The sequence below is a fragment of the Aptenodytes patagonicus genome, chromosome 7 (assembly GCF_965638725.1).
Source record: "Aptenodytes patagonicus chromosome 7, bAptPat1.pri.cur, whole genome shotgun sequence".
In the NCBI taxonomy this organism is placed as follows: Eukaryota; Metazoa; Chordata; class Aves; order Sphenisciformes; family Spheniscidae; genus Aptenodytes; species Aptenodytes patagonicus.
Window position 1 is genome coordinate 16180283 of NC_134955.1, and position 18348 is coordinate 16198630.

Here is an 18348-nt window from a genome sequence, read left to right on the forward strand (position 1 = left end):
TATGTATGTCACTAGCCCTACTATTTAAGAAAAGCATGAAGATGTGAATTTTAAAGCATGCTAACACCTGGAGGGAAAAAAAAAAAGAATAATTTGCTTCAATAAATTGCTTTACTGCAAATAATCTCAATTTTTTATTTTCAGGTAAGCAGGGTGAATCTGATGTCTAAGTCTGATTTCCACCAGCCTTTCCCACTAACAGAACATTGTTGCTTACAAATGTAGCCTCTGACATGCCTACTGTGAGTAACTGCATAAGAATCAAGCTCAGAGTACCTGAAAAGGATCCTATTTCAGACTAATCTCTTTTAGGTGATTTTGTGTTGGTCTGGTTCTTCTCCCACTTTCCCTAACGTAGTACACAATAATAAAGACTTCTGCAATCAAGGCTGGAAGCAAGTGGAGACCACCTGCTAACCTATCTCCCTTAGTCTTCCTGCAGAATCAGCTTTACCCACGTAACTCCAGAGAGAACAGGGGTTTATGTAAGCACAGGTAGCTTACCTGCTCCTCCTTCCAACAGAGTGGAAACTTGCATGAATACATATAAAGGCATGACAAAAAAATTCCATAGTGCCAAATACAAACTGGAATCTGTTTTATTATTTCTGCATGATAACCTTCGTAAGCTACACCAGCTCCTTTAGAAATTGCTCTCATTGCTTTCAGAAGATGGCTTTGCTGTATTGGAACATTTCAATGGTAGGTACACTACCCATTTCTCATATCAGGTGTCAGGAATAAAAGAGGAATGCATTTTAAGCCTGTGTACAAACAAATGCAAAAACTGTTTTCAGAAAACAATTTTCTCTTAGAATTGCAAGTACTAGTACACAAATAATTTGTCTTCTACCTAGGATAGGTTCCAGTACCACACAATATTGAAAAGCTATTCTGTCCAAGCATAAGACACACAGCTATAGAACTTCTTCCCTGCATATGCAAAACAAAATTGTCTTATGTTTGAGAAGAGAAGGAAGGAGATACATGAAATTTAAAGGACACATAAAATACCATGTACATTTCCTTTAAATTTACATATGGACTGTAGCAGTCTGATATCTATCAATTGCTTCTAGAAGGCTTTACAGGAATCGATCTTTTACAAGCTGAAAGTTATGTACATCTGAAAGAAAGTAACTTTTTTTATCATACAGATAAATTTTCCAGGAGTCAGAAACTCCTCCACGTAGTAAAATATTGTGGATTTAACTTCATTTGGTGATGTAAAAACTGCTCTGAATCATCAGGTAAAGGACACACCACAGAAAGGATAACAAACTTGGTGGGCTGTTAGTCTGCTGTGTTACATGAATTCCTGTGCTCTACTGTGCATAAATACAAAGCAAACAAACCCACAAAGCTATCCTATGCTCCAAAACTCAAAGTTTGATAATCAGAAAATTTATGAGATGGTTCCAAAGCTTCCATTACTTCAAATACGTCATATTAAAAGATGGTACAATTATGACTGTTTATTAGTTTTGGATAATGAAGTCTTCCATAGCAAGAAATCAAATTGCATCTAAATTAGCTTTAAACTAGTTTCAGTTATTGTTTGCTACTTGTGGCATTAAGGGAAAATGAATAAAGTGGGCAGCCCATTTAGTAGGCAAAGGAATACATTAAAATGTGTGTTGTGTAAACTGATTCCTGTTGCTTTTGATCTACTTTCACTACTTCCATTAATGTAATCTGGATCAGAGGAAGTGCACCAAAGCCAAGTGCACGGTGCATTCAGAGTAGATGGGCTCTGCTACAGGCTGAGGCTAGCACATAATTCTAAAAATCTGTTTGGGGTTATTGGGAAAAGGCTGTGCTGAAGTTAAAGAATATCTTTTTTGTCTCACTTTCTTTTCTCTCATACACATTTTCCCTCCAACATTTACAGGGGAGAACAGAATTCTCAGTGAAAACATCACTAGTTTTCCATCATTTCATTAGAAATAAAACACTTGTTGCAGCAAGAAACACAATCCACAGGGACAAATTACAAAGGCAGAAAAGAGATCTTTTTAATGACTTACTGTTAACAGACTTCCTAAAGCAGTCAGAAAAGGCCCCTTTTCATCTGAGACAGTTTCTCACTTGGTACGGGCAGCTTCTAAAGCTTCTGTTATAAGATATGCAAACCTGAAGAATGATGGGGAGAGAGGCAGCAGCAGCAGATGGGAAAGGGAAAAGAACAGAAAAAAGGTAACAGCAATAGGAAAAGGGAAGAAAAACAATGGAAGAAAGGTAAAACAGCAAATTTAATCACAAGGAAGAAAAAAAAAAGAATTAACCTAGAGAAGGGTCCACAGAGAGCTCCAAATTCAAGAGTGTGAATTTATAGCAAATGAAAGTTATCAGAAGCTGTGGAAATAATCCATACACATTAGCCGCTTGCTGCATTCAGTTCATGCCTTACTCATGCCTTTCATTACTCAAGTTCTGACACCTGTTTCAGTGGGTCGGGGCCAATGCTCCCTGTTAAGCATCGACAACGGTTGCTGCCTCTCAGCACAGGCAGGCAGCTCTCTGCAAGCTAGCAGTTCTCAGTCGTGCGCCATTCCCAGGAGCAAAGGCAAAGCCCCGGGTTTGTTCGCGTTAGAGGTGAGGCGCAGCCTTACACCGCACCCCGCCGCAGACGTTTCAGCTCCTGCTGAGAAGCCATGACACTAATCGTTTCCTAAATCCCAGAAGGACGGAAAAGTGGAAATAAGCGTGAGGAGCCGTCGAGGTCAGGGCCCGGCAAGGGCAGTCAGGGAGAAGTGTTAGTGGGGCCGGAGCTGCTCGGCTGCGGGGGCAGCAGCCGGCCTGGGGCCAGGAGCTCCGTTACAGGGAGGGGCGGTGTCCGGGGTGGGTGCTTGGGGAAGGGCGGAGAGCGGGCAAGCGGCTGATAAACCCCTCGGCTGCCCCGCCCCGGTGCTGAGGGCCGCAGCTTCGCGGGAAGCCACTGTCCCGCCAGCCCGCATGGAGGCCCGGCTCCTCTTCGGGGCGCTGCTGTGCGCCTGGCTGTCGGCGGGTGAGCCTCCGGGCAGGGTGTGGGGACGGGAGGGAGGAGAAGGCAGTCTCGGCCGTCACTAACCTGCCGCCTTTTCCTTCCAGCCCTGTCTCCACGGGGCGCCCGGGCGCAGCTCCCTGTCGGTGGGGACCTACAGCTCCCCAGGTAAGAGCCAGCCGGGGCACGGCGGGGCGAGCGGCAGCTCTGAGGTGGGCCGGGCGGGGTGGGCTGCCCGGGCCGAGCAAACCCTGCCTTGTTCTGCCCTCAGCCGAGGCAGCGCCGCGGGACCTCGGAGAGGGGATGGCCTCGCCGCGGCGATGCAGGTAAGGGGCGCGGGCCGGGCGCTGTGAGGGGCGGCGGGCGGGCACGGCGGGGCCGGGCGCTGGGGAGAGAGCTGCGGTGTCTCCTCGGGGAGACGAGGCCGCCGGGACGTGCGGCTTTTCTCTGAGGAGCCCTCCACGAGGAGAGCAGCCTGTTCCTGCGGTCGGTTGCCTCGAACCGCGGTGCGACCAGGGCTGAAGAGGCGACGGGGTGCCGTTGCTCGTGACCCAAGATGGCACCTGGCTTTCCCGCGCTGCCCCGCCGCCTGGAGAGGCCCCTGCGAGGGGTGGCTGGCGGCGCCGGTCTGAGGGACGGGTGTTCTGGTTGTCATCGGGATAGTGTGTTTCTTATATCTTACCTGAATACATCTGTACGTTACCACGATACTGTCAGTATTTCGCATGGCGGTTCTAACCTTTGTGATTCTTCAAGACTTGTCTTTCAAACAGCGTTGAATGTGTGTTTTATCCCAGCCATAAAGAGTGTCAGTCGTGAACGGAAGGAAACTTGGGGTTTAAAGGCGTTTAAGTAGTGAGGGAAGACGGTAGCTAGAGCTTCAGCTCGTTCAGAAATTGTTACACGAAGCGTTCTTGCTCCAAGGAAAGCCAATGTCTGGTCTGGCTCATCCAGCAATAATCGCTTTGTTGGGAGCCTTTTTGCTTCTCAGTAAAAGTAAATGAGCTGGCAGTATTGGATCGTTACAACTCAGTACTGGTTTTTGAATGTGGTTTACCTTGGCAACCCGAGTATATCACTTGTGGTGTGTTGCTACAATATAATTAAGGTGTGTGGTTCCTGCTCCCTTGTTTGAGGGTTGGAAGAAGAAAGCTTGCTTTGTAGCTGTTGTTCGTGGCTCTGCAGAGGAGTCGCCTTTCTTTCTGCTTACTCCCCACTGTTTCTGGGAAGAGCTTAGTGGAGAGAAAAATGTACTACATAACTGCAAACAGGTAACAAAATCAACCACCGGTAAGAGCAAATGCTTGCGGATTGAGGTTCCCCCCAAGAATTCAAGATACAGTAATAGGCTCTTTGTTTTCTTCTGTGCTAGCCTACTGAGCAGAAAACTTCAGTAAGAAATATGCTTAGGAGAACGGAAAAAAAAATTCAGTATTAGTTTTAAAAAGGTAAGAACCTGAAGAGTAGTTGTTCTAGCCATTTGAGCTCTCTAAAACTAACAATAATGCATTTTTACATGTTCTTTCTTTTAATAAGCTTCCTCAAGAGGAAGAGGTAAAGCAATACTAAGCGATGGTGGTTAAGCCCTCTGCAGAATTTTATGTCCATGAAGACTTAGTTAATGACGTAGCTTCTGAGATCAGTTTTCAGTCAAATGTCTAAGTAGATATTTAGAATGCAGAAAACACCTGCTATTTTAAAAATATTTTACAGAATCGTACACAGGACTGAGAAATTTGAATGGTAAAACTCTAGGGTATGAAAATTAAATGCAAAAAATCTAACCAAGTTCTTAGGTAAAATTATGTAGATATAGCTGGTGTTGTTTATAATATTATTTTGGAAATACTTTGCTCAGTTATTTGTATCACTGTAGACATCATACATTGTAGCTAATGCTGTTTATTAACAGATACTGTGTTTGTCACTGAATTTTCCTTAATGAAAACTGTATTCTATAATTAATGTGTCACTGAAATATGAATGTTTTAGAGGATATAGCTGCTGCTCTTCATGAGGTGAAGTGAAGAAATAATATGAAACGGCTGTAACATTTGTGTTACTGTATTAAGTAAACTAGGTAAATGTAATTAGTTGCTTCATTAATAAGGAAAAACTTACTATCATAAGTCATTGGCTTCTGAGGATTGCAAAGTTCATGTTAAATTGAGAAAAACGTTACTCAGCCTAGATGTAGGTAGTTCTAGAACAAAGATACGAGGTTATAGACAAGCTGAGCAATGTGGTTTTAACAAAGGCATACTAGTTAGGAGGTATACTTCTACCTGTTATGAGCATGGCAATATAACCACATCATGACAAAATATCAGTGGATTTTTGTAACTTGGCTAAGCAGGTCTGCTCTTCTGTTTTCTCAGGTAGATGATATAGGCTGAATTGGCTGTTGTGATTTGATGTATTGCTTTTTTTTTTTTTTTAAGGAAATGTAAGTATTTAAGTTTTGAAGAACTCTTTAAGGCACCTTTATAGATCAATGCTGATACTGCTTTCCCTTCTGTATGATAGTACATTTTACATGACTGGTTGTTTTGTGTGCACTAAAACCACAAGTTAATATTATTTCCTTAAAGCATATTTTCTGGTATGGAAATTATTTTCTGACTAATACACAAATTATCTTGGCTCTTGTTTAATATTCTCCACAATTTTTCTTTGAGAAGAAATAAGTTATACATGCTCAGGTGCTGTCCTATTTCTTTCCATCATTAAAATGCTTCCTCTAAGATGGGTTCTTTGTACACCAGTTTCCTTGAACCTGGGCATTCAAAGCTGCATCTTAAAAAGCAATTTCCAAAATACTATCTACAGTACCTCTTTGTATAAATAACTGAGTTTGTACCTAGTCCCACTTCTCTGTAAATGGGGTAGACGAGGTCATAAATTTATAAGTAAAGTGCTAAAACTTTGCACTTGCAAGAAGATGGGAAGGAACTTGTATATTCACACCTAAACTATGCACCATCCTTGGGTAAAACAGTGTGAAAGAATGTTGTCCCTCCAATTTACCTAGAAGCTGTCAGATGACTAGTGACTGTGACTGATTTTTAAGCTGTGAACAACTAACCTGCGGGTTCTTTCCACCACCTCCCCCCCCCCCCCCCCCAAGTATTGAGTTCTTGTTTTCTGATAACTTTTTAGTAAGCCAATGTGAAGCAGTGAGCTTACTAAAAATGGTAAATTTACTGATAGACCGTGAAGAGATTTTTTGAGGTTTCTTGGTTATAGATGCTGATTTCTTCGTTCTTTCTGAAAGGTGTCTGGAATGGCAGTTTCTAATGCTTCATCTGCTACAATATCCTTATCTTGGAACAGGAGACTTCACAGTATGAAATGTGGACCATCTAGTAAGTTACTTATGCTTTTACGTGAAATAACTTCAATTGTCTGTTATATTCTGCATCATTTAATTATTTTCATGAAGAAAAAACCCCTAAAATAGCTAATACAGGTCTTCAGGGTAAGGGAGCTCTACCTTGATTGGTCTCAAAGGACTGTTTAAGAAATCTTTAAGAAAGGGAAGAACAAACATAGAAGGAGGGAGAATGAAATGGGTAGCAAGTATCTCATGCTAACACATTACATGTCTCAGCTTTTAAAGGAGGATGTAGTTATGATGGCAAGAATTAGGTTTCATTGCCCTCTGCAGATGTAATAGCATAAACTTCCTGGTTTCTTTCTACCCCATATTTCTATGGGGCAAAAATATTTCATAATGATTTTCCATTTCTGATGTATTTGCTTTGGCAAGACAATGTTGCTGGAGGCATGCTTTAAAAATTATTGATGATTACCCATACTCGAAGGCAAATAAAATCAAGATTATTAAACTCTTTAAACAATGGAATACTTAGACTTGGAAGTTTCCTTTTTAAATCCTGGTAAACGCTGCATGGGAAATGGAATCCATTGTTGTCTGTGTGTGAAAGACATATTAAAAACAAAACAACAACCTGATCTGCTTTATGCAAGAGTTTCAGTAACATGCTCTAAATGCTTAGAACAGTAGTTTCGTTTTGGCCCTTCCTATTTGAAGAGAGATGCAAGCTGCTATAGCTCTGCCCATGGACTGGGATTTGCACCAATCTGAGGATATATGAAATAGTAAAGCTTTTTTTTTCTTTCTTTTAAACCAACAAGGTAGGTTATCAGCTTCTTTCTCCAGTTTAGTGATGTCTCTATGGAAATTATTCTGACATACACAGAAAACTGTGATTATAATGGACTTAATTTCATCCTATTACAGTCAATGCTTGTTGCAATAACATTTTTTTCTTGCTTCCTATAACTCTGTATATATAAACCAACATGTTTTAAGTGGAATTTTTGTATGATGGGTGCATCATTTATTGTGCAATAGTTCTCTTTACCTTTGTGTTGTATTAGTCAACTGAAAGCAGTTTAGAAAGCCATATAATGTCTTAGATGTCAATGGAACAAAAAAGTTGGTATAGTACAAGTAAACACCAAGAGATAAATTCTTGTGTTAGTTTCTTGTACCCAGGGAATATGGGATTTGAGTTTTGAAACCTTTATCAGAATAATTTACAGCAGTTAATGCATAGTTTACATAGCTGTTAAACTTGTAACTTCCTTCCACACAAATCTGTCTTTCATGTGAAGTAAAAAACCCAAAGCAAACACCCCACGCACCCCCACCCCCAACCAAAAAACTTTGGAGCTAACACATATTAAGAACCTGGGACAGGCAAAACAAATTTTTTTCTGGAAGTAAGTTTCAAACTACTGCTGAAAATTCCTAACAGGTTAAACACTTCAAGTTTTCTTGTGTTGAAATGCTGTAGCAAGCATGAGGCTTTAATGTTTAAAGTCACTGTTACTATAGTAATATACTTGTACTTTACAATGTGTGTGTGCTGATTCCAAAAGATGTACCAGAGCAGAAAATCTGCAGCTAACTGGAAGGCTCTTAGTATTGAAGGATTAAAATTATATCCTACTCGCTCACCTCAGAATCTCAAGAAGGAAAATTTTTGCATCCTGGTGTAATGAGAGCTTTGTCCTCATTTCAAGGCTGTATTGCATCCTGTTGAAGCCTGTATCACAGAAAACTTGTGCTGTTACAGGCAGATGCTTTCAAAGACTATGAAATTGAAAGATAAAAGATAATGCAAGAAATATTTGTTTATTAGTTCTCCCATAGTAAAAAACCTGAAAGCTTTCTAGAGGAAGTGTGCAATGGGGATTATGCAGAGTTACAAAATATAAAATTTCTAGAATGTTGACAGCAAGTTTAAATATTCAATTTTAAGTATACCTTCTACTCTAGGTCTAGTTGATGTTTCTTGCAAATTCTTATCCTAAACTACTTTGGTTTTTTTCACTTTTCCATTTCAGAATAAAATTTACTGATTTTTTTTTTTAAATAATTGATCTTTTTAGTAGTTTGATAACCTTCAGGCAGACCTCTCTTCTATGCTTGCGTAAAGTTTTTAAAGTATGTCATCTTTTAAAGAATCTTAAAAACTTGAAAGTCTTTGTCTATTTCTGTAAATGACTCTCTGGAGCTCTGAAACTGTTTGGGCCAATGTTGGTAAATATGCAGAATCATAAGAACTGAGGGAACAGGTTGGACCTTGTACCTATCTAGCTTAAGTAAAACTTGATCACTTTAAGATCTCTAAATTAATCTTTCATGCTTCAACTTTTCTGTCCAAGTAAATCTAATAATGAATATCCTGAAAGGAAACCTGTCTTCAGTGATTTGCATTAAGACATGGCATGAAAAACTTTTTAAAAAAAAACAGTAACAAAATACAGAATTCCAACATTAGGAAGTGCTTACTGTTTTACAGAAAAATACTGATAGGAAGGTCCACATCAGTCACAAATCTTCAAGAATTAATAGTGTATTGATGATAATGGTGTATTACAGTGAGGTCAAAATTTAGTTGGAGCAACTGGATTGACATGATGGTTAAAACAAAAATCAAATATTTCAAGGTTGATGCGCATAGTAATTTGAGTAGTCAGACATGTTCTTGAATGTGTTGGCTTGCTTTTACTTTTGTGAAAAAACTTTAATTTAGATGTCTCTCTGATTTAGTATCTTTACATGGGATACGCGTAAAGATAGTATCTTTATATGGGATACAGATAGATGCTTTCTTTGTGGTTACCTCTTTGTGCTCCAAGGGTAGAGCTGTTCTTCAGTGACTGCATCTCACTTCATGCTGAAGGGCTTCACATTATATAAATTACTTTCAGCTATACTTGTTTTATTCCTGATAAACATGTTAGAAGATTGCAGGATCATGGGTGAGCAAACCTGGACATATAGTTGGTTTGCAACTGAAATAAGTTCAAGAGATCTTAAGTACTCGTTAGAGAAGTAGTAATGTAAGAAGGTGTAATAAACTAAGTGGGCACATAGATGCAAACCTACAAAATATATTGCAATAATAATATTTCAAAATAAATGCTTGTTTTGATGAAAATGCAAGATGCCTTTGAACAGTTACCATATGAAATTGGCAGAAGTTGTTCTTGGAGCCCAGGTGAAGAACGCTTGAAAGGCCAACCAGAGTTGGGTGGGACTGTACTGTATTTCAAAATGGATTTTGGAACTTCCTCTTGTCAGGTCTATGTGATGCTGTTAAAGCATCTCTTTTTCAGACAGCAACAACAGTAATAACCCTGTGAAGCTTGGACACTTATTTCCAGAAACACTTGCAATGAAATGCAAACAGGCTAGATTACAGTCTCACTCTTTCAAAGGCTGTGATAAATAATGGGTATGAGGTTCTGCTACTGCTTATAGGGTGTTAGCTCTGGCCTGAAGGCTCTCACAGCCTGACACTGAAGAATTAAGAAAGGGGGATGAATTAAATGGAGGTCCAGGTGCCCAAGGGATTAAAATAACCCTATCCACATATTGAGTGGGGTTGCAGCCTATTAAGTAATTACCAGATGGTTAGAGTAGTTAAGCAATGAGAGGAGCAGAGAAGAATTCAGTCCTGCATTATAAGATGATCCCAAGTCTTCACCCTGTTCCATAAGGAAGGAATTTGAGACAAGTTGCTTCATGGCAACAATGGTCATATTATCAGAGTGACTTGCAGGTTGTAATGGCATCACTGCTTAGAAATCACATTATTACTTATGCGAGTCGACTCATGTTACTTAGGCCTACCACTTTCTGCTAGAAAAGTCTCACCAGTTTTCAATTTCAGATTCCAACCCAATGCACTCAACTGGCATAAAGTCAAAAGAAAAAGAGGAGCTAAGGACTTCTTAATAGAGGTCACTTTCAGGTAAACAAAGGACACAATATTCTTCCATAACCTTTCCTAATTTTAACCTTCACTTAGTCTTGCTGTTTGTTCCATTTCTGCAGGTGTTACAATGTTTCTCATATCCCTAGGAGAGATCTAAACTTGTGATATGATCATATGGATTAGCTTATTTAGGGAGCTTATAGTCCTTTAATGACAAAGATCAGAGTGAACCCTTTGTTATAGTATATTTATTCTGGATACCTGAGGAAGTATTTCTGTGTTAATTGAGCAAATTGGATGATTAAAGGAGGCCACATTGTTTGCAGTAGGTAAGATCACTAAATGTGATCTGAATCAACACTGTATTCCTCTCATTATCTGGTTAAGTGTAACTAATCTTTGCACACAGAGCTTTTCTGCACAGTGTAAGGAAAGATACTACAGTGATGTAAAAAGGGATATAAGCAAATACAAAAGCTATGTTTATCATGTTTTTCCTAGAATCATACATGCACAGACAGAACTTCATAAAGGGGAAAATGCTCATCATTGAGTCATTTGACTTCCAATTCAGATTTGACTAACTCCCTTTCTCTAAAAGGGAGCAAGGGAGATCCTTCCCAGTGACAGCAAGGGTTCTGTTATGGTTTAACCCCAGCTGGCAACTGAGCACCACAGAGCTGCTCGCTCACTTCCCCCCCCCCCCCCCCGGTGGGATGGGGGAGAGAATCGGAAGCGTAAAAGTGAGAAAACTCATGGGTTGAGATAAGAACAGTTTAATAATTGAAATAAAATAGTAATAATAATAAAAGAATATACAAAGCAAGTGATGCATGATGCAGTTGCTTGCCACCTGCCGACCGATGCCCAGCCAGTCCCTGCGCAGTGGCCCCCCTGGCCAACTCTGCCCCATTTATATACTAAGCGTGATGTCACATGGTATGGAATATCCCTTTGGCCAGTTTGGGTCAGCTGTGCTGGCTGTGCCCCCTCCCAGCTTCTCGCTGGCAGGGCATGAGAAGCTGAAAAGTCCTTGACTAGTGTAAGCACTACTTAACACACTGATGTTTTAGTCATTGCTATCAACATTATTCCCATACTAAATCCAAAACACAGCACTGTACCAGCTACTAGGATCTATCCCAGCCGAAACCAGGACAGGTCGCCAGATCAGCTGACTGTGTACACAATCTGAACAAACGTGGCTCAAAGCAGGTTACCTGAGCCATGCTTAAAGGGGAATCATTCAACCCGAAACATCAAAAGGGGGCTAACTTCCTCTACAGCTAAGAGGAACATGACTTGCAGCCTAATTGCAGATTACTGTAACTGGACAGGCAATAGGGCATAATCTTAGAGAAGCAAAGAACAGAGACCTGAGCTCTGATTACACAGGTCTTGCAACACTCAAGATGAAAGAGATCAATGTCTGCCTCTCTTGACAAGAGGAATAAGGCTTTTGCATTAGTGACAAGATTTGTCTCTGTGAGTATGTTAATGAGATGGCTCAGTCAGAATAAGTAGGGACCTTTCTACATGGTGCTTGCATTAGTTTTTAAATTGAACTCTTTCTGGCCAGGCAGGGAAAGGAGCTAGATATTTGGGCTAGCTAAGCAAAGGAGCATTCTCTTTAACTTTGTCCACCTGTCTTGTTCTTTTCAGCATGGCCTCTTTTTTTTTCTTTTTTCTTTTTTTTTCTTTTTTCTTTCCTTCTCCGGGAGGTGGTGTGTGTTGAAAAAAATATAAAAGATGTTGGTAGGAAATTGGTATTGGTAAAACATCAATGAAATGAGCTTCTAGAAGAGGGGAGAAAAATTAGGTAGGGAGAAAGCACCCTTTGAAATGGATTTATTTTTCCGTTGCTATTGCTGGAATCAAGAATTCAGCATCCATTTAATGGCAGTAGGATGTCAATGATCAACTCTTGACTTGTTAGAAAGCATTTGTTTCCTTGCAATCAGTTTATAAAAAAAAACACTTCAACCATTCTGTAAAGTAAGTCAGAATCTACTTTTGATGTTGGCGCTTTTCATGTATGTTTAGCGAATGCCTAATAGTGAGAATAAAACCTAAAGATGGTGTGATTCATCATAAAACAGTGGTCTGTATCTTAGAAGGCTTTCCTCTGAAGTCTAATTCTGTCAAGACTAAATCAATGGTAGAGTCTATTTGGATTGTCAGAAGTGGAGCTTGCTTTATTTTGCCTGAATCAGCAAAGCTTTTGCAAAAGCCCAAAGGTAATCTAGGTATGTTAGGACTTCCGTGAATGCTACTGATGATTAGATATTTCATAAGCAAGGGTTTTACTGAAATGGGAGAAAAGATCTTTTCCTGTGAATTCTGGTTTTCAGGACAGCACTTAAAAAATTCATATATAAGATTATTTTTCAAGAATGATGTGTTTATAAAGATAAAAAACCCAAGAAGGCTGAGTCTTCAGTTTGTCTCTTTCTGAAATAGTTTCTTCTGAGCAACTTGTCTGCTTGTCTGCAACAAATACAATCTCAGTATGTGTTCTCCAAACACAAAAATTACTATGATTGCATAATAATTATTAAAATTAAAATGCTTTCCTAAAGAGCCTTAAACTTCAAAAGATCAAACATTAACAAAATAAGTGAAAATATCACAATTGTTAGAAAAGCACTTAATCACAAAGTCTAAATTTAGTAGCAAAAAGCTTTGTTTCTGCTTGTGCACATCTTTCCTTAGACTGAAAACTTATTTTGTCGGATTTTGATGGGGATCTCCCCAGGGAAAATAAAAAGTAAAAAAAACCCAACACATTTCCCTCCCCCAAACCCAAACCTGTCATTGCAAGTTAGGAAGCTTGGTTTCTCTACAGTAAGCTCACTATACTTGAGCATTAAATTTTTTCCTTTCTTAAAAGTTTGTCTCTAATAAAATTAGAAACAAGAGCAGTGGTCTGTGTCTTTATGGAAAGTGTTTGTGGTTGGTATACTTAAAAGTTGTAAGATGGAAGGACGGCAGGCAGCTGAAAGATTTGCAGCTGGGATCTCAACATTTGTATTTCTAGGGTAGTATGCTCTCATCCTGGTAGTATCTTATCTGTATCTTATCCATACAGTGTTATTTGTAGCAGTCTTTTATATGAGGGTATAGGCACTGTGCTTTTTTGTTGTGTAATACTTGTTCACTTCCTCTTCATTGCTTAGGGGACTAAAAACATGTCAGACTAACAGATATCACAGCTATTTTGATTAGGCTTCTCTAAATGTGCAATAGATTTACTTTATCTGAGGTATTTCTTGAGGTGAAGCTTTTGCAGTATGTTTCCTGTTTGTGGAGGCCTGTGGGATTCTCCTGGATGTTTAAATGCTAAGCCAGCATCTCCTGTCATTCATGGAGTTACATTCGGTGACAGAACTGGGTCTTAAGAATGAAAAATATCATCATTTATTTTTAATATGCCTTGTTTTTTGCACTCAGATTCATTTACGTGTTTTAATGGAGGTGAGTGTGTCTACAGAGAGCTGTGCAACTGCAGTCGGTTTAATGCAACTGGACCAAGATGCCAGACAGGTGTGTAGAGAGAGAAAACTAACTGGGTTTCTGGGATTGTACTCTGGTTCCCACAGCTACAAGAATGACTACCCTCTACCTAAAGGTTCCGTCATGCCTTAGTATTTTTCCCTCTTTTCTGTGGTGGTATTTCATAGCATACCACATACATACATCTCAACTACAGATCGAATCCAAAAACCAGTGGTACTTCTCAAGTGACTCTCCTTTTGTTAGTGTATAATACAGGTGCTGAAAGAGATCATATATGCAGAACATGGGGCCAATATAATTTCGAAACTTTTGATGGACTCTATTATTATTTTTCTGGGAAATCCACATATGCGCTTGTGAGACATACTGAATTAGATGAACAGAGTTTTTCCATACAGGTAGGGGACTGCACTTATACGTTCCTTTTAGCTGTTGCTGAGCTTGCTAATAATGTATTAATATTTAGAGATTAAAAATAACTTGTGATGATAATATGGGGTTCTAGAATGTAATCTAAATGTAATTCTAATGTAATGTGGGCTACCAGTTACTATAGCACAAAATGTAAATAGCTGGAAGGAAACTGATGTGTGTACTATCAAAACCTGCTGCTGGTGTGAAAAGACTGCTCTAAGAGTGCTCATTGTACTCAGGTTTTTGAGGAAGAGTGGGACCAAACTACTTGTTCACATGCTGAGGGTGGGATTGGGAGTATTAGTTGTGTAACATGGGTTACAAAGAGTTTGATTAAAATCTTGACTCTGATACTAGTAATTTTATTTGGCAGGTGAATAATGATCCTGAATGCCATTCTTCTCCTTACTCCTGCAAAAGGTCCATTAGTTTATTCTTTTCTGGAGGTGAACAGATCAAGATGAGCAGTGAAGTCACCTATAAAGGATTTGGGTAATTGCACTCATGTTTCTGATGCTGTAGTTACGCTGGAACTAATCTCATGATACTGATTTGATAACAGAGATGTAAACTAGATCACTTATTTGTTGGTAGCTTAAAAAACCCCAACTATCCAGACCACAGCTGTAGTAATTACTCCCCATCCACAGAGTAGTGTCTGAAGGTGTTATCTAAATGAATGGTACATAGTATTAAGAAGCATAACTGCTGACACTGATCCTTTGATTTTTGCTTTTATTTGCAAATTCATCTTTTTTAGTGGAATTACTCAATATGTATGTCGGGGGTTTTCCGATCGATGAGGAAGTCATTAAATCAGCAAGTAATTTATTTTTAATAGTGATATCTTCTCATCTAAAGTTGTTTTTGATTCTGTCTCATTTCTCAGAGTACAGTTACCTTATATTATTGGAAACTTACACATCCAGAAGCTAGCTGGATACTTCCTAGTCAGGCACCAGTATGCCTTTACTCTGGCTTGGGATGGTAAGTCTGCAGCGTATATCAAAATGGCACCAGAGTATCTGGGCAAAACACATGGACTGTGTGGAAACAATAATGCTATCCTGCAGGATGATCTTGAAACTAGTTATGGTGAGTATTTAAAATACTTCCTCTTGTGTTTAATACAGGTTTTTTTTTTCAGGTGAACTAAATGTTACTTTGCTTAGTTGTCAATTGTAATGCTAATTGAATATAAGATGGGCAACTCTTGAAATGGAAAATATGATATGAAAATACTTCTGGTAGATGATATTGTTAGTGAAGAGGGCCAATTTCAATATAAATGGGGCTCTGAGGAGGAAGATCTTTAAAAAGCATGACAAAAAGCTGTCTTACTCCATTAGCTACAATGGTATTTGTACTTCAGTTTCCTAGGTCTTGAAAGGTAAAATCTACTTTTAAATGTTCACTGCCCTCTTAGCAATTTTATATAGAAGCCTGTGGAAGCTTGAGATACTGCTATTGGAAATAAATCTATAATTTTAATCAGTAAATCAAATCGATGAAGACTGCCAAATCTCGTTTGGTCTGGCACTTCATTTATGCTAGCAGTTTCAGAAGTGACCAGTGATTCTCGGATACCAACTTCAGATAATTCCTAGAGTCTTGGCTTTCAGTAAATACTGAGTGAAGTCCTCTATAAAATAAAAAGAACCAGGGGAAAAAATCAGGCCCCTTGAAAGGTATCTCAAGTTGGATGATAAAAACTTCTGGAAATCATTGCTTTGGTCTGTTTAACTCTCTGCTCCTCCTCTTTAAAATTAGGGTCTTTCTGTAGAGTACTACTTCAAAGCTCAGAGTACAATATGTAGTAGGTTTCCTCTGTTGTTTAAGTGTGCCACTCAATTTTAGAAAGCATCAGCCCTGCACTAATATCAGCTCTTACCCCCATTGAATAGTTTGCTCACTAAATAAAAATGCTTAAAATAATACCAACATCAATAGCTCATTGTCCTCATTGCCTTCAGAGACTTTCCTCTACCCTCTCACCTTTCTCAGGATATCTCAGTCACGTAAAGCTGTGATTGCAGCACAAGTCAATACACTGCATACTAGCTTTATCCAATTAGGTTGGGGAGCAGTAGTAATAAAGATATGGCAAGATACACGTTCGTGGGGTAATCCAAGTAGTAATCAATGTCACCACTTGTCTATGATAGATAATAGCTTTCTTAGCTAGTTTAAAGCTAGCATGGACATTTCTACTTATGTGAAAAACTCACACCTTTACTTGGTTAATGTATACAATCATTTGTCTCCTTGCAGTGACCCAGGAATGCCTTATCTTTCTTGGATTTTAGATTCTCTGTTCGGAGTTTCATATAAAGTAACAGTATAGACCTATGTATATACAGTTTATTACAGCTTTTCTTTCCTTTCTTCCATTCAAGGACTACGGCAGGCACAGTCCTGCTCCCTAAAGTCCTTCCTTGCCAAATCGCATGAGTAAGCTTCTTTCTGCCATTCTAAAGCCTTCCTACTGTAGTCCCTTTTAAAAGTATTTTTGTTTCTTAAAAGGACCAGATTGTCTTCAGACTAACAGCTGATTCATTTAGTTGTAGGAAGGGTTTGGTGCGCTCTGCTTAATGTGATGTTTTGATTATTGAGATGTTTCCTTGGGAAATCCTATAGAAACGCTGTTGTTGTTCCAAGTCGCTGTGTGACTGTGTGTGTGTCTTGTTTAGGAAAACTGACAGATGATGTAACAGAATTCGTAGAGAGTTGGCAGGAAAATCCTCCAGAAGGAACACCCAATTGGGATAAATCTCTTCTCAATGAACCACCCTGCCTGACACAAAGCCATGAATCTCTACAGGTTTGGATCAACACAAAAGGGTTATTACAATAGTTGCTGGTTCTAATTAAAGTGAGAATTTGACTTAACGCTTTGAAGGAGATTGGAAATATTCTCAGTTCTTCTTTGAAGAGGTGGATTAAAATGATTGCTGCAGCAGAGCTTCCCTTGTCCCCTCCTTTTCCCCCCAGTTTTCTTCTGTATGAGTTTATAAATTAATTCTTGATCTCTTCAAATGTTATATTGTCTGCATAGCAGCCAGTAGAAGTACTTTGAATCTGGGGCTAAATGAGTGAAAAGTTGTAAAGTAGAGGTGCATTCTAGAGCTGGTTCCCATTCCTTCCCTTAGGAAGGATAGAAAGAAGCAGACAGGCAAAACCAGAATGAGAGCACAGTTAATTTGCCAGTGTTTAAAAAATAAATTGTTACTTTTGTCCATCACATTGAAGTGGTTTTTCCTTTTAAGTAATATTTTCAAGATACAACCCTGATTTGAAACTAAAGCTGATGCCAGGCATGTTCTATTTCTGTTGCCTTTTACTGTGTAATTTAACTAAAATTAAGACTATTTCAGGTCATCTGTGCTTAGCTGCAATATGGTCTATGCCTTTCTTGGTGAAGGGATATGTTTTACTCCCATTGGTATGACCTTGGATAAAAGATTCAATGTTATGAATACTCTGGCATGGAGAGCAATATGTTGCTAGCCACTGCTTCTAGTTGATGAAAGTGACTCCTAGTCACAGACTGAGATGTCTGTTCTGATTTTCCATAGTATTCTATTCTGCTTAGGTTTATTTTTGAAAACCTTCTCTTCACAACAGCTGTCTCATTCATTACAGAGGGCATACACTCTGTGTAATATCCTGTTACATACCCCGTTTGAACAATGTCATGAATATGTGAGTCCGGTTCCTTTTATGGCAAGCTGCGCCAATGATCTTTGCATGTAAGTGAATGTTTTTGGGTAATTCCAAAGCTGCTATAAAAAACATTGTCCTTCAATCATGAGAATGAATTGTAAATGTCAACAGAACTAATGTGTGTCTTTTTCTGTGTATCAGTTTTTTATCTAACATTCTTTTATTATCTTGCTTTTCTCACTTTTTCTAGCTTTACTGCCAGAAATTTCTGTGGAGTTGTTCCTGTTTTCATTGGTGTAAGGATGACCAAAATCAGGCCCAGATATTTTCATAATTTGTTAGTGTACCTTCCCTTGAATATGGCATCTGTTTTGATTCTGAATGTGCAACATCATTAGTATTTCTAACCTTAATGAAAAGTAATAGTGAATAGATCAGTTTGGCATCCGTAAGCCATATGTTAATCCAATGAAAAGAGGAATTTGATTACTATTTGAATTTATGCTATCATTTCAC

The 18348-nt window shown here is 39.0% G+C and overlaps 1 protein-coding gene across 1 annotated transcript in view; it reads left to right on the forward strand.

Moving 5' to 3' along the window:
* Positions 1-2955: 2955 nt before the first annotated feature.
* Positions 2956-18348, forward strand: part of OTOG (otogelin) — a 104699-nt gene continuing 89306 nt past the window's right edge. Inside the window, exons 1-10 of the mRNA XM_076344098.1 lie at positions 2956-3007; positions 3091-3151; positions 3255-3309; positions 6258-6348; positions 13690-13782; positions 13999-14153; positions 14543-14661; positions 15059-15264; positions 16860-16990; positions 17812-17918. Coding sequence (XP_076200213.1) covers positions 2956-3007; positions 3091-3151; positions 3255-3309; positions 6258-6348; positions 13690-13782; positions 13999-14153; positions 14543-14661; positions 15059-15264; positions 16860-16990; positions 17812-17918 — 1070 coding nt within the window. The remainder of the gene's footprint in view (positions 3008-3090; positions 3152-3254; positions 3310-6257; positions 6349-13689; positions 13783-13998; positions 14154-14542; positions 14662-15058; positions 15265-16859; positions 16991-17811; positions 17919-18348) is intronic.